The 14,560-nt window shown below is 60.8% G+C and overlaps 1 protein-coding gene across 6 annotated transcripts in view; it reads right to left on the reverse strand.

Moving 5' to 3' along the window:
* Positions 1-14,560, reverse strand: part of ARHGEF10L (Rho guanine nucleotide exchange factor (GEF) 10-like) — a 104,675-nt gene that overhangs the window by 21,428 nt on the left and 68,687 nt on the right. For all 6 annotated transcript variants that reach the window (XR_001138236.1, XM_012662621.1, XM_012662620.1 and 3 more), the window contains 3 exons: positions 14,061-14,284; positions 12,324-12,478; positions 6,802-6,950 (listed from right to left, as the gene is read on the reverse strand). Coding sequence is in view for 5 of the 6 variants with exons in the window: in XM_012662621.1 (XP_012518075.1) it covers positions 6,802-6,950; positions 12,324-12,478; positions 14,061-14,284 (528 nt within the window). In the remaining variant the exon portion in view is untranslated. The remainder of the gene's footprint in view (positions 1-6,801; positions 6,951-12,323; positions 12,479-14,060; positions 14,285-14,560) is intronic.

Below are 14,560 nucleotides of genomic sequence, written 5' to 3' on the forward strand. Positions count from 1 at the left end.
CACTCCCGGCTCGGGCGCCGCAAGGGCCTGGTGCATCTTTTGGCCCTCACGCCAATTTGCATACCATTACCCAAGAAGCCCTGCGCCGGATTTTGCTTTTGCAAATTCCCACCCGTTTCGTGTCATAAATAAGATAGGAGACAGAAAACTAATACAGCCCAGTGATGCATTATTCATGCCTCGTCACACTGGCGTGATAGATTTACAACCGCTAATACATGCAAACTAAGTTTGGGCACTAAACGTGAAAATTAAGGGTAGGGAAGGCACCGGATGTGGTAGGGGAGGCCGGGGGAAACCGAGGGGCTGCTGGTGTCCAGGAGCCCAGAGAAGTTTCTTCTCTGTCGTGCTGAGGGACACAAAGCATGAGTGCTGATACCAGAGGCCAGCGGGAGGCACCGGAGTCAGACGCAGGGTGGCACCGACAGCACGTGCTTTGGGAAGCACCTCTGCGCTCAGAAGCCGGTTAAGATCAAGCCCTCCGTCAACTGTTCGGCCCGGCCCTGCCCAAACCTCCCTCGCACACTTAGGGAAAACACCACAGCCGAGCCCACCTCCCCAAGGGCTGCCCCTCTGGCCTCGACCACCCCTCACCGGGCACTTGCTACGCGCCAGGCCTGGTCTCGGGCACCAGGGATGTTGACGGGAACAACCGGAGCCAGGCCCTGCCTGCCCTACACTCTTGTCTGGTAATCCCGTAACGGGGTCCAAGACAACAGCACCAGCACACAGCGGTGGCCCGTGGCTCGGTGCTACGTCGGCAGGTCACAGGGTACGACCCAGCGCGTGTGAAGGGGAAGCCGAGGGTGGGGAGCTACGCTCTGATGGGAGAAGGGCTGCCCCAGTTAAGCCCCACGACAGCCCTGCGAGGCGGGAGCTGGGCCTGTCATCCAAACACAGACACCACACACCCCGTGTTCCAGCGCTTTCCAGGCAGGGCCCAGGCCTTTGCTTCTACAACTGCACCAGGAGGCTCAAAATCTGCTTGCAGGGGACAGGGTGGGTGGGGGTAGGGGGCGTTGCCGTAGAAACACCTCGAGGCTGGCGCAGGGCAGGGCAGAGGCAGGGACGGGGCCTTGTCCTAGCAGTCCAGAGACCGGGAAGATAAGGGCTTTGCCGGAATCGGTGTGCAACCACCACCCTGCTCTCAGGTCCAGGCAGGACCCACCCTACTGGCCACAGACCCTCTGACAAGCCCTTTATGCAAACTCCCCACCACCTTCTCCGAGTGAGGCCCCCCTGCCTACTGCCCCAAAGGCACAGTTCCTCCTGGGACACTTGCCAACCACAGCCCAGATTTTCAACCTTCAGCCAAGAAAGAACGTGTTCCCACCTGGCCACATCGCACAATCCCACGAGCGCCTGGCGACCCACCCTTCAGAGGTGGCGCCACCATGGAGAGGGAGGGCGCCCGCGTGCTCACCCCACTAACTGGCTGGGAGGCCGCGCCGCGCCTGGCCCTGGGGCGCCCCAGGGAACAGGGCAGATGAGGAGCCGTTTTCACAGACCACGATCAAAGAGGTAATCTCAGAAAGTGTTCGGTGCTCTGATGGCAATAAAGCTGGGTTTGTGACGGGCAGAGGTGACTCAGCTAGAGGGGTCAGGGCGGCCTCACGGAGGATGTGGCAGTTAAGCTGAGACGTGAGCGACAGAGAAGGAGCCACATGGGATGGGAACAGTGCTGCGGGAAGAGGGAACAACAGAGGCAAGGCCCGGCGGTCGGGAGGAGCTTCACATGTTCCCAGACCCACAGAGGGGCCCGCACGGCCACAGACTGCAAGTCGCAAGGCCTGGAGTCCCGTCCGCTTCCCGGTCTGTGACGGGCCCTGCCGCTGTCTCTGCAGAGGTGTGAGCTCCAACAGCACAGCACAGCCCCACCGCCCCTCCCTGCCGCTACCGCCTGCCTCCCAGGAGCCGGGGTGGCAGAGACCTCAGCCCAAGCCGTGTCAGGGAGCAGCCTCTCCTGGCCCCCAAACACCCCACCAGGCAGGGCACACCCTGCATGGTGCGGGGCCGCTATCAGCCTGTCCCCAGTAAGTTTTTTTTAAATTAAGATGCACAATCATCCCACAGCCAGCTTCCCCCTCCAGCAATCGGTTAAAATGAACTCCAGACGACTGGATTAGACTTTAAACGCGGTCTGATCTAGATCACGAACACGGAGGATGCAGTGTTGACACGGGCCCCGGCGAGCGACATTATTATTTAACAGGCCTCACTCCCGCCTCCGCTGGGATCAAGGAGCTGAACAAGCAGTTGGTGGGCAAGCGTACAACGCAGAGACAGACCGCGGGCGCAGGCTCCGCAGGGGACGACGAGAGGAACAAGGTCAGGGCGGCCGAGTAGGGACCAGCTGGGCAAGGGGCAGAGTCCCAGCTGAGTGGGCCTCAGAGAGAGTGACAGTCCCCCAGCTCAGAGCTCCCCAGCCCCAGAGACCATGTGGCCACTCGGCGCCCAGACACGGTGGCACACAGCACTCCCCTCCCCCGGACCACCGCTTCCCGTCGTCCCACGGTCACACGGCAGCTCACTCGCCCGGCCTCGCCCAGGGATCCTGACCTCCACACACCTCGCCCCTGCTCCTATCCGGTCTCCAGCCGGGTCTGGCACCCCCCTGCCTCCCCTGGGTTCCCACCGGGCCTGGACTCACCGCCCCCCCCAGGCCTCATCACACCAGGCAGAAGTTGACAGTCCCGGCTGTCTCTCCACAGAGGACCGTGAGCTCCCGAAGAGCTGAGACCAAGTCTCACTCATCTGCGCCCCTCTAGCACGCTTCATAGAGGCCTGGGAACGGGGGCACCTGCATGTGCCGACGACGAGCTAGACGCTGGGGAAACAAAGACCAGCAAGGTGCGATCCTCAGCCTGGACGTGTTGTGGACAAAGCAGGCTGTGAACACATGGAAGTTCTCTGGAGTTACATCTGATGGGGACAGGAAACCATGGGGCCAAGACAGCCTAGAAGAGACGGAGACTTCTGCCTCCTGCGGCAGCCAGCAGGAGGATTAACACTCAGGATACCTGTGCTCAAATCCTAACTGCCTCTTCTAGCTGTGTGACCTTGGGCAAGTTACTTAACCTCTCTGTGCCCATTTCCTCATCTGTAAAGTGGAAATAATAGCAGTACTCATCTCATAGCATAGTTCGAGGACTAAGTTCACACATCTAAACTGTAAAACCCAGGCCTGGTCCAAAGGAGTCTGAAATGCTCAACAGATATTGGTCCTTGTTGCTTCCTGGGGATGGCAGGAATCCGGAAGAACTCAGAGTTAACGCAATCCCCAGATTAATTCCCAAGTGTTCACATTTGAGCCTGGGCCACTCTGGCCACACCCTCAGCCAACAACACCCTCCTGGACCTCCTGGCTTGGGCGCTGAACAGCCCTAAGCACCTCAAATCCCCAAGGGGGTTTTCTCAAGCCTGGGGGGGATTCTGCAACACGGCTGCTCATAGGGAACGCCCTTCCTCTGGACTGAGGCTTCCTGCGGCAGATAGTGCACCCAGGCACGGCCCTGCGGTGCTGAGCCCTCGGCACACGTGGGGACCACAGCCAGCGAGCGAGCCACCGCAGCCAGGCCCCAGCCGCTCCTCCCAGCCTGGCTGGCCATGCAGGGGGCACCAAGGCGAGCGTGGAGCCCGCCAGCCCAGGAGCAGGCGGGGCGGCTGTTCGGAGCGGCCAGAGAGCCATTTCCAGAGCCCCAGCACTAAGGCAGAGCGGCCCCCCTCGCTCTGAGCAGCGGGAGCGCAGCCGTGTTAAGTATGCACGGCGATCACCTGTGACCGTGCCGAATGCCTGTGTGCACCGAAGGCGGGTGGCCGCCCCGCGCTGCACAGAAACTTTTCAATTTCCAGGCCGCAGACGGGGGCTCGTGCTCCCTTTGGCCCTGCCGCAGAGGCTCCCCGAACACCCCTTCTCCATCCTGCCTCCCCCAGCCAGCGGCCCTCCTGAGGCCCTCCCAGGTGCGCCAGGCAGGTGAAAGGCCATACTGATCCCCTTCTTAAGAGCAGCCGGTCCAGAGCTAACCTTAAATCATCGCAGCCGCATGCTGGAGCCTGGTGCTGCTGGGGCCCCAGGGACGGTTGCATGCGCTGCAGCTGGCAAGGGGCAAAAACGGGTGAGGGTGGGTCAGGGCCCAACCCAGGCCCAGTCCTTCCTGTCGTCCATCTCCTGGGGCTGGCATCAGCAGGACGAAAGCTTTCTTCCAGCGAAGCGAGAGGTGGCAGCCTGCAGTGCAGACGCGACTCCCCACACCCACTGGCAACACCAACACTAAGGGAGCACTTGATTTTCCAAATAAACGGCATAAACAGCAGTAAGGATTTAGTTAAGGAGACTCTCCCGGACAGGCTGGGTCTCCCGCATCACACTGGAGGCCTTCCGAGGGCAGGGCAGGGTGTCCCCATCAGACTGAAGGTCCTCCAAGGGCAGGGCTGGGTCTCCCCATCAGGCTGGAGGCCCCCACAGGCAGGCTGGGCCTCTTTTACTCCTCCCACTGCTGTCTTAAACGAGGGCCCAGGGCACAGGGTTGAGCACCCCCATCCGCCTCCATTCTCTTGGGGCTGGAGAACGCTCATAGGGCCCCTGGGTGTCGTGTGAGGATGGTGCTGGGAGCCAGGGAGGGGCTGCAGGGGGAGGCCTAGGAGTTGGAGATGTCCTTCTTCCTGCCAAACAGCTGGAGACCCAGGTCAGTTGGGGGCCCCCAAAGGCCCTGGGAAAGCCGGCTGTCCTCACTCACCTTCCTCTCGGAGGGCCGAGGAGATAAGATGCCCTTGGAGGGAAGTGACTGGGGTTCAGGGGACCAGGGAAGCCCCCAGAGTAAACCAGGGCGGAAGGGAGCCTGTGGCTCCACGTCCTCCCAGGAGAAAGGAGATCAAGAAGGCAGGGCTGCCGGGGCAGCAGTTTGCCCTCCCGTGGGTGTCTCCCTGGCCCCGGGCCCGGCCCAGTAGCACCAGTGAGGTCAAAGGTCCTCAGTGCTATGTCCCAAGCAGCCCCTCAAGTGGGAACAGCCCAGGAGTCAGCGCCAGCCCCCAGCCCTGTGCCCCTCAAAGGAGGATCACAGCTCCAGCACACACCCTCAGTTCCCCACAAGTGCTGCCTCTGCCTGCTGCCTGGGGGCTGGGCCGTCGGAACTCCACCTCCCCTTCCCGGCACCCAGGAAGGGCCGGCGCTGGCCAGGCACTGTGGCTTCCAAGCACCATCTCGCTCAGTGAGGACATGATGGTTAATTTACACGTCAACTTGACTGGGCCACAGGAACCCAGATATTTGGCGAAATATCGTTCTGGGTGTGTCTGGAGGGTGTTTCTGGGTAAGATTAGCATCTGAATGGGTACTGAGGAAGGCAGATGGCCCTGCCCAGTGTGGATGGGCCTCATCCAGTCCCCTGAAGACCTGAATAGAACAAAAGGGCCGAGAAGGGAGAATCTGCTCTCTCTGCCTGGCTGCCTTTGAGCTGAGACGTCAGTTCTTGCCTGCCTGCGCAATCACAGGAAACATCAGCTTTTGGGGTCTCGAGCCCGCCAGACTTTGAACTGGAGTTTACGCCATTGGCTCTGCTGGTTCTCAGCCCTTCCGGTCCAGCTTGCTCAGCCACAGACCTCGGGGCTTCTCAGCCTCCACAGCCCCATGAACCAATTCCTTATAATAAACCTCTCCGTGCACACGCACGCGCGCGCACACACACACACACACACACACACACACGTGGTCAAATACATTCTGTTAGCTCTGTTTCTCCAGAGAACTCTGACTAATACAGTGAGAAAAAGGACTCCCAGGAAGGGACACTTATCTCATTTTTACAGATTGGAAAACCAGCGCCCACACGGGGCCAGCACAGAGGTACCCGGCTGGTAGGTGGCAGAACTGGAAAGCAAAGCCACAGGCCCAGCTCCAAAGACAGCACCTCTGTGCGGTGACGAGAACAGGAAAGTAAGCAGGGAAGTGGTGGCCCGCGACCCTTACACTCACCCCCAGTTTCAGAGCTCATTCGTAGTTCCCCATGCCTCAGTGTCCCCATTTGTCACATGAGTATTGTACCATCTGGGACAGCCCTGACAACCTGTAACTGCACGAGGAATAACCAAGAAGGCAAGGAAGCCGCCCCGGAGAGCTACGCCCAGAGCTCCCGGTGGCAGCTCATTCCAAATTGATAATCCAGACAAATCGGGTGACAGCAAACATCACCAAAATACCACTCAGGGAGCCACACCCGAGTCTCACACCAGCTGCCCGGGAGGGACTGCAGGGTGTGGCAAGGTGGGATGGGCAGCGCTGGTCAGAGAGTGACAGGCGTGGCCCCGGGATGAGCCAGGCATGAGCCCCAGGATCAGGCCCTCATTCTGGGGCCAAGCATGGGCAGCGCTTGAAACGGGGCAAGGCAGGACCCAGGCAGCCTCGACCCCATGTTGTTCAAAGAGCCCAGCCTCCAAGGTGGCTGCGTCCACACTGGCCACACCCTCAGCACAGCCAGGGCTCCGTGGGTACAAGCCCTGGGTACCAGTCCCAGGACAGGACCCGCCCCACCGTCACAGGCAGCAGCAGACACAACTCAGGATCCACTGCGGCTGGGCCCCTTCCCCCCTCGGCAGCCCTGGCGACACTCGTCAGAGGCACAGGTCAGGGCCCAGCGGGGATCTTGGGCCCCCTCTGTTTCCCGACAAACTCTGTCCCATCCACCTCTGAGACACAGCTAGGAGCTGAGAGCAGTGCTGGAGGGGGCACAAGAAGGGTCGGCAAAAGTGAGCCAGGCAGGTGGCCCCACGGGCCAGGGGCCACGAGCCACAAGACAGAGCCAGTACCTGAGTCTGCAGGGTGGTGGCATCCAGGACAGTGACCCGGGGCCCACAACTGGCCCACACAGCGTCCTCCAGGCTCAGCAGGGTGCGGATGGGCCCTGGCCCCACAGTCAGGCACACGGGAGGGCTCTCCAGGTCCCACAGGACTCCTCCTGGAGGGGGAGGAAAGAGGCAGGTCAGGGCGGGAGTGGCAGGCAGGTCAGGGGCCCAGGGCTCCCCCGGCCCACACACACCCTCTCCCGCTGCTGTGGCCTTTCTCCCTCCTCTGGCTGGAGGGTGGCTGCTCCCATCTGCCTCTGACTCCACCGCTATCTTCCGCCCCATCAGGGACTGTGCTCTTAGATCCTTCCCTTCCCGCCCTTTCCTCCTGCCCTTCCCTGCCCCTCTTTCCCATTCATTCGTTCTGCACACACTTAGTAAGCACCTGCTCCAAGCCAGGCCACATGCTGGGGGCTGGGAAGACCAGAATGAGTCAGACACCGGCCCTGCCCTCAAGGAAACCCCACTGGTCAGAGAAACCAACAGGTTAATCAACAGGCCCCCTGCAACGTGCCAAGCACAAGTGAGCAGGCATGCGCAAGAGGCCTTGAGAACTGCTGAGATGGGAGGAATTATCTCTGCATGAGGGGAAATCAAGGGAGGCTTCTTAGAAGAGGCAGCATCCACACCGGACCCTGCCAGGCCAGTGTGACACGGTGGAAAGTGTCCTGGACCCAGAGTCAAGACACTTGAGGTCTGGCCCTGATTCTGCTACCAACTTACTAAGGACCCTTAAGCATATCTCGCCCCTTCTCAAGGCCTCAGTTTCCCCACCTGTAAAATTGGGGGGCAGGTATTAAAAGGTTGTCTCTGAGGACTTTTCTCACCCTGTAGCTTATCCAGACTGAATCTCGATTTCTCGTGCATCTTCTTGCCTATTCCAAGGCACTTCTGTCAACTTTACCAAGATCTCCGATCTCTTTGCCAAGGTCCCTCCCCGCTCCAGAAACGTCCCTGCCACCAGCTGCAGAAGGAGCACGCTCTGAGAGGCAATCAATCCCTAGCCTGCCAGCCCTGACGGTGAACCAGACCGAGGGCCTCGCCTGGCTCTGAGCGAGGTGCTTCCCTCCCCCAGGGGTGCTTGGCTCACACGGCAGCCATCTCCCCCGGCTCCAAGCAGGGTGTGCTGAGATTGGTTTTCCTCCACCTGATGCCACACGGAACCCCCGTGGCTGCCCTGTCTTGACAGGGTGCCAGGTGGGAGCAGGGCTGAGGAGGAAGCTGGCTGCTGGCTTACCGGAGCCCTGCTGCCCCTGCGCCCTCCACCAGATACCCGGAACAAGTACAGAGCAGCCCACCACAGACGGCCCCTCCTCTCCAAGCCAGCTTCTGGGTGGCACGACGGGGCACAGCTGTCTCCAGGGCTGGAGGGGCCCCAGGGTACACGAGGGAAGCCTCCCAGTTTTCCTCCCACTTCTATAAAACAGATGCGCCTTGTGCCCTTCTTAAAACGGGCAGACTCCAAGCTCAGCCAAGAATTTGGGGAAAAGGGACTCCCCCACCCCCAAACCATCTTCCCAGCCCATGAGCCAGAGCACGTTGGAAGTGGGCCAGGCCAGAGCAGTCTGTGGCCCCTGAGCTTCTGCACGAACTTGGACAGGAGCGTTCACCCTGCTGGGCCTCAGTTTTCCTCATCTGTATACTGGGCCTGATAACCACGCCTACACCGCTCCAGATGTCACAGGGAGCCCGTGAAATGAGCATAGACTATAGCTGGGCACAGGCAGAAGTGCCGACAGCTGTTGCTACATCCCGTTCTATGTCCGCACGCCAGGCACTCTTCTGATGAATTGTTTCCTTAACGCCCAACAAGCCTGTGTGGTAGATACTATTATTATTCCTGTTTACAACTGCGACGACTGAGACGCAGTGAGTTTAAATAACGACCCTAATTTGCACCGCTAAAAAGGAGTCCGTGTTCATTGGCTCTTACCGTTTGATGTCATTTGACACAACACGACGCTGTGTCAGGGCAAGTGTTGACTCCACGTAACCAATGTGACAACACAGACCCAGAGAGCCAAGAGCCCGGGCAAGGCCACCCAAAGGTGACGGGCCAGGTGGGATTTCAGCTCGGCTCTGGCTGGCTCTGGGCCTAGCCTCTTCTCCAACCCCTCTGCCCTCTCACGCTCTGTGGCTGGGACTGGGGTCCGGGAGGGGTGAGCGACGGCGGGGAGGCTGACTCCACCGATGCCACAGACAACAGCACGCAAGGCTCTGAGCGCCCCCCAGTGGCCAGAGGTGAGTGGTGTTTGTGGCAGAAGCAGGAGCTCCGGCTGCCGCGGCCAAGGTGGGGGCTGGGACGACACCCCAAACCTGGGAAGTGGAGGCTCTGCCCTGGGGGCTCAGCAGCGATGGCCACCGGAGCCCTGCACCCTGCACCCTGGACAGAGCCTCGCCGTGGCTGCCGGGGGCAGGGGCTAGGGCCTGAAACCCCCGAGGGTCACATGGAGGCTGACGGCCTCCTCCATGTGCTGGGAGTCTCCAGAAGTCCTCTACGTCCTGACTCCAGGACAGAAGGACATGCCGTGACAAAATTTAATAATGTCGACACTGTTGCATCAAAAAGGACACTGGACAGGAGTCCCCGATTAGAGGCCCATGGTGAGACCCTGAACAAGAGGCTTCCCCTTGTGGGGACTCGGTTTTCCCATCCGCACGACGAGGGCACAGAACTTGGTCCTCTAAGGGTCTCCCCAGCCCTCACACAGCGTGATTCGAAGATTCTAAACGCAATGGCTGTGAGCTCTGGGCCGGCGAGAGCCTCCCCTGCCTGGCAGGGGCTCCATCCTCTCCACGCGCCCCCCATGTTCCGGAACACGCGCGCATACGCGCACTCCCGCCCCTGCGCGACAGCCCATTTGTCTGCGCCCGGCCCCAGCCCTCACAGCCAGCCAAAGGGAGACGAGGGCCTGTCTCAGCAAAGGCACCTTCAGGAGGCCACAGGGAAGAAAGCCCCACTGGTCTCCCCCGGGGGTCCAGATCCGGAGCTGGAAAGCAACATAGAGAGAAAGTCATCGCGGCTGAGAGGGGCCCACAGGGCAGCCCCGCCTGGTGAGCAACAGCAGGTACTGAGAGCAAGGGTGGCGGCTGTGAGAAAGGGCGCAGTGGGGGTCACTGTGTTCCAGGCTCTGCCGTAGACACATTACTCCTCACAGCCACTCTAAGAGCTACTTCCCGACACACTGACACAAGCCCAAGGCCCTCGTGACCAGCCCTGTTTGCCCCGGGCCATGCCTAGTACCGCTTCCTCCTCTGACCTTCCAGCACAATACGACCCTCTGGGGTCCCCCACCAGACCAACCGCTCTCCTGCCTCCAGGCTTTTGCACATGCTGTTCCCTCTGCCAAGAACGCTGTTCCCCCTACTCTTCATTGCCTGGCCGCTCCTCCTTCAGTCCTCAGCCCCAGGATCCCCCTCCTTGGAGAGGCTTTCGCCATCCACCCCCAACACACTCAGGCGGCCAGGCTCTCACGCGGCACCCCACCCCTCCCCTTAGGAACCCCAGCGCAATGTGGGTCTCACGCTTCCTGCCTGCTGACTTGCCTAACCCTGTCTCCCGCAAGGGCAGGGGGCACGTCCATTTTGCTCACCACTGAATCCATGGTACATAGTAGGTGCTCAGTAAATATTTGGTGGGCAAATGTTCGCAAAGCAAGAAAGCTGGTGAGACATCTCAGCCTTTTCCTCCAGGCCCCTTGGCCTCAGCTCTGCTTGGAAAAGCCAAAGCCCCTCACGTCTGGAGAGGGCTCTAGCCCAGGAGGCAGGATACCTGGGTTCAGCTCTCAGCTCAATCATGGGACTTTGGACAGACAGTCCGTTGCCATCCAGAAAATGAGGGGATGGGCCCCAGTGGCTCTTCTGGTTCTGACGAACTCCCAGCCTCTGACCCCAGGCTGAAAGCCAATGCGGAGACCCAGATCTCTCTTTATGGGTTAAGCTGTGCCCCCAAAATCTGCGTGTTGAAGTCTTAACCCCCAGTACTTCCGAATGTGATCTTATTTGGAACTAGGGTCTTGCAGATGTAATGAATTAAGACGAGGTCATACTGGAGCAGGGTGGGCCCCCGATCCAAGACGATTGGTGTCCTTACGCAAAAGGGAAGTTTGGACACGGACACACGTAAGGAGAATGACTTGTGCCCCACAAGCCAAGGAACCACCAGAAGCTGGGAGAGAGGCCTGGACCAGACCCTCCCTGGCTCCTTCTGAGGGAGCAGGCTCACGGACACCGGACCCCAGACTCCCGGGCTCCAGAACGCGAGAGGCTAAATCTCCGCTGTTCGTGGTACTTTGTCACCGCAGCCTCACCTCCTCCCAACCCCGGCTTCCACACGGATGAGTCGGGAACCCAGAGGGAAAGGGCCAAAGGCAACCCGAGCTGGGCCAGGCGGCGGTGCGAGGCCGGCCTCACGGCACGGGCGGGAGCCAGGGGGCGGGGGGTCCCTTCGAGCGGGTCCGAACCTCCTCAGATCTGAGCCCACAGTTACATTTGCACACACGCTCCGTCTGACAGTGAGAGGGACTTTTTTCCCTCCCTCTTCCCCCTTTAATTAAAAACTATAAATGCCTTATCAAAAGCTAATTAAAAATACCAACACAGTGCCAAGTGGCAAAAAAAAAATAGCTCAGTACAAATATCCGTTTATAACCCTGCAACGGGCAGTGATGACGCAGCAGTCAGCCGCGCGGAGGAAGGGAGGAGAGAGCGACAGCCCTGGCCCTTCAGGCTCACCTGCCCTCTCTGGGGGGCTCCACCGGGCCCCCCTCATCAAACTGGGGGCTGAACAAGCCACCGGGGACGGGAACACAGCACCCGTGTGGCTGCAGACAAGCTGCATCCCGTCCCTCGGTCTCAGCATCACCGTCCCCACAGCAGAGGCGATTCTCAGGGACTGGGTGAGAATTCGGATGATGCGTGTGCATTAAGCACTTTGCCCACTCCTGGGGCACAGCAGCCCGAACACTGCTAGCCCTGCCCTCCCGACATGGCAATTTGTGCCAGTGACGGCCCAGTAAAATAACCAGACTGAAACACTTGACTCCACTGAGCTGAGCCTTCACCGAGCTACTGAACCCTCCAGAGCCTGTGGGGGTGGGGCACTCCCATCACTCCCAGTTTGCAGATGAAGAGCCCAAGGCACAAGAAGGGAAGCCACTCACCAAGGGACACAGCTGCTACCAGGGCAGAGCATGAACAGGAAGCCATGTCTCTCCGACCCCCAAGTCCCTCTCTGATCCGTGGAGTCCCCCTGCCAACGGGCTTCGCTGCTCTATTCCAGAGGGGATTTGCATACAGGGGGCCCATGCAGGGAACCCCAGTGGGGCTCGGGGATCTCCAAATCCCTCCAGCACCGAGACCCCCCCAATCCATTTCTGCACTGTCCCCTCAGCTGCCTTCTGCAACTCCCCTGGCAGAAGGCCCGGCACCCAGCCGGCACCCAATACTGCCTCCCAGCCGCCCAGCCGCCCAGCCCCAGTCCTTACCACTGGCCCGAGGGTAGGCAGCGAGGGTCCCGTCCTGCAGGCCGGCAAGCAGGTGGAAGGGGCTGTGCCGCAGGCAGAGCACGGGCTGCAGGCCTGGACTCCTGCAGGTCGCCAGGCACTGGGTGCCGGTGTCCACGCTGCCGTAGAGCAGGATGCTGCGGGAGAGGTCCAAGAGCTGACCGGGACTCACCGAGCACCCCCGTCAGCTCGCTGCCCCCACACCCTCCTGGGGAGAGGGGCCCAGGGCCTTCTCCCCCTCGGCCAGGCCTTGCTGCGGTGTGGCCGAGCCATGGCTCCGCCACGTGGGAGCTCACTTTCCCATGGACGCTTTTCGGGGGTGGTGCCCTCCCTGGCCTCTGTCACGAGAAGGACTCGGGGAGGCTCCTGAAGCAGGACAGGAAGGATGCCAAGAGCTGTTCTCAGAGTCACACAGACCCGAATCCAGACCCGTCACCTCGCGGCTGACCAGCCCTGGCGTGCTGAGCCTGAGTGCTCTGCATGGATGGGACGATGACGCCCACCTCCCCGCCATAAAGGAATGGGGCGTGACACATGCCACATGGGTGCGCCTTGCAAGTGAGGCCATGTGAAGAGAAGCCGGGCACGAAAGGCCACGGTGTGTGAAACGCACATAGCCTGAGTCCATTTATGTGAAATGTCCCGAAGAGACAAATCCAGAGAGACAGAAAGCAGATTAGTGGTTTCTGGGGGACGGACAGGAGGGGAATGGGGGTGATTACTAAATGGGTATGGGTTTCTTGTGGGGGTAATGAGAATGTTCTGGAAGGCCCCTCCTAAGTCCAGGCCCAGACTTCACAGAGCGTGGGGCAGCTGCAAGTGGGTTCTACGTAACGTCAGCCGCGCTCCTCGCTCAGCTTCCTGCGCAGAAACGGGAGGAAGCGGCTGGCACTTCGCAGTGGGGCTGCAGGGAGGCTCACGCCCTGAGCCGGGGAGCAGCACACAGTAGGTGCTCAGGGAACACGCATTCTCCTCGTTTCCTCCTCTCGGGGAGCTCAGGGAAGACAGGACACGGCAGTGCCAGGTCCACGGGCTCTCCGGGGGCTGCGGCCCAGCTCAGGGTTGTCGTTAATCTTCACCTTCACCTCCCAACGCACGGGCACGAGTATTTCCTCACCCTTCACACCAGCCTCCTCTGCTGAACCCGGCAGGCACAGACCGTGAGCCTTCTCACTGCCGGGCCGCGTGCCGCTGACTCGCCAGCTCCGGGCACGTCCCACAGAGGGCAGCCCCGTCTGCCACAGTGACCTCATACCCGGGAACGCCCTGGAACCCTCGCCCCGCCCAGCAAGGGGAACTGAGGCCGCAGACGGGTGGCCACTCAATGAGCCGAATGGACAGAAGGCTTCACGTGGCCCACGTATCAGAGGACGCTCACAACGGCCCTGCGTGGGGGGACTCGGATCCCACTTCATAGACAAGAAACTGAGGCTCAGAGAGGTTGAATGGTGTGCCTGAGGAGCCACAGCAAGGTAGTAGAGAAGCTGAGATTCAAGCCTGGCTCCGGGTGACCCACACGGCCTCAGAGGGGACTGCAGTGCAAGCTGATGCTCTGGCTGCCCCATGGGGTGGCTCTGGCCCCCACCTTCCTGGGGACGCCCAACCAAGGGCAGAGAATGTTGGTGGGCGACAGGCATGTTGGGAAAGCCACAGGGACAGCCCCGCCCCGCCCACCTGGCCCTGCACACACCACTCTCCCCCGCATCCCGGGCCCCTCACCTGCCATCCTGGAGCCCCAGGCAGATGGTCGGATGCGCCGCGGCCGAGGGGTCAGCAGCTGCCCGGCTCGCATCCCCACTCTCTGCATCCTCCTCCGGCTCCGGGATGTACTCCATGCAGAGCACAGGGGCTGCCAGCGGGAAGGACTTGACGGTGCGGGGCGAGGGCCGGTTCAGGGAGAAAATCTCCACCTGGCCCCCGGCGCCCTCCTGCCCGCCCCCGACCTGGGAGCAGAGACCCAAAGAGGCCGTCAGGCAGGAACTCGGGTAACAGAAGTGGCACTCAGCCCCTGCCTTCCCAGGGACCCTGTCCCTCAAGAGGAGGTCCCCTCTCCTCCCTATACACATCCCGCGGTCACGAAGGTCACTGGTCCCCAGGTGCCACGACAACAAATTAGCATCAGGGCCCAAAGGAAATCTGGCAAGGAGCTCTGTGGACTAGATACGCAGTCAGTTTTCTATTTCCCCTCTGCAGGGTGCGTTTCAACCAGTAGATAGTCA

The sequence above is a fragment of the Propithecus coquereli genome, unplaced genomic scaffold (assembly GCF_000956105.1).
Source record: "Propithecus coquereli isolate 6110/MARCELLA unplaced genomic scaffold, Pcoq_1.0 Scaffold77, whole genome shotgun sequence".
NCBI lineage: Eukaryota > Metazoa > Chordata > Mammalia > Primates > Indriidae > Propithecus > Propithecus coquereli.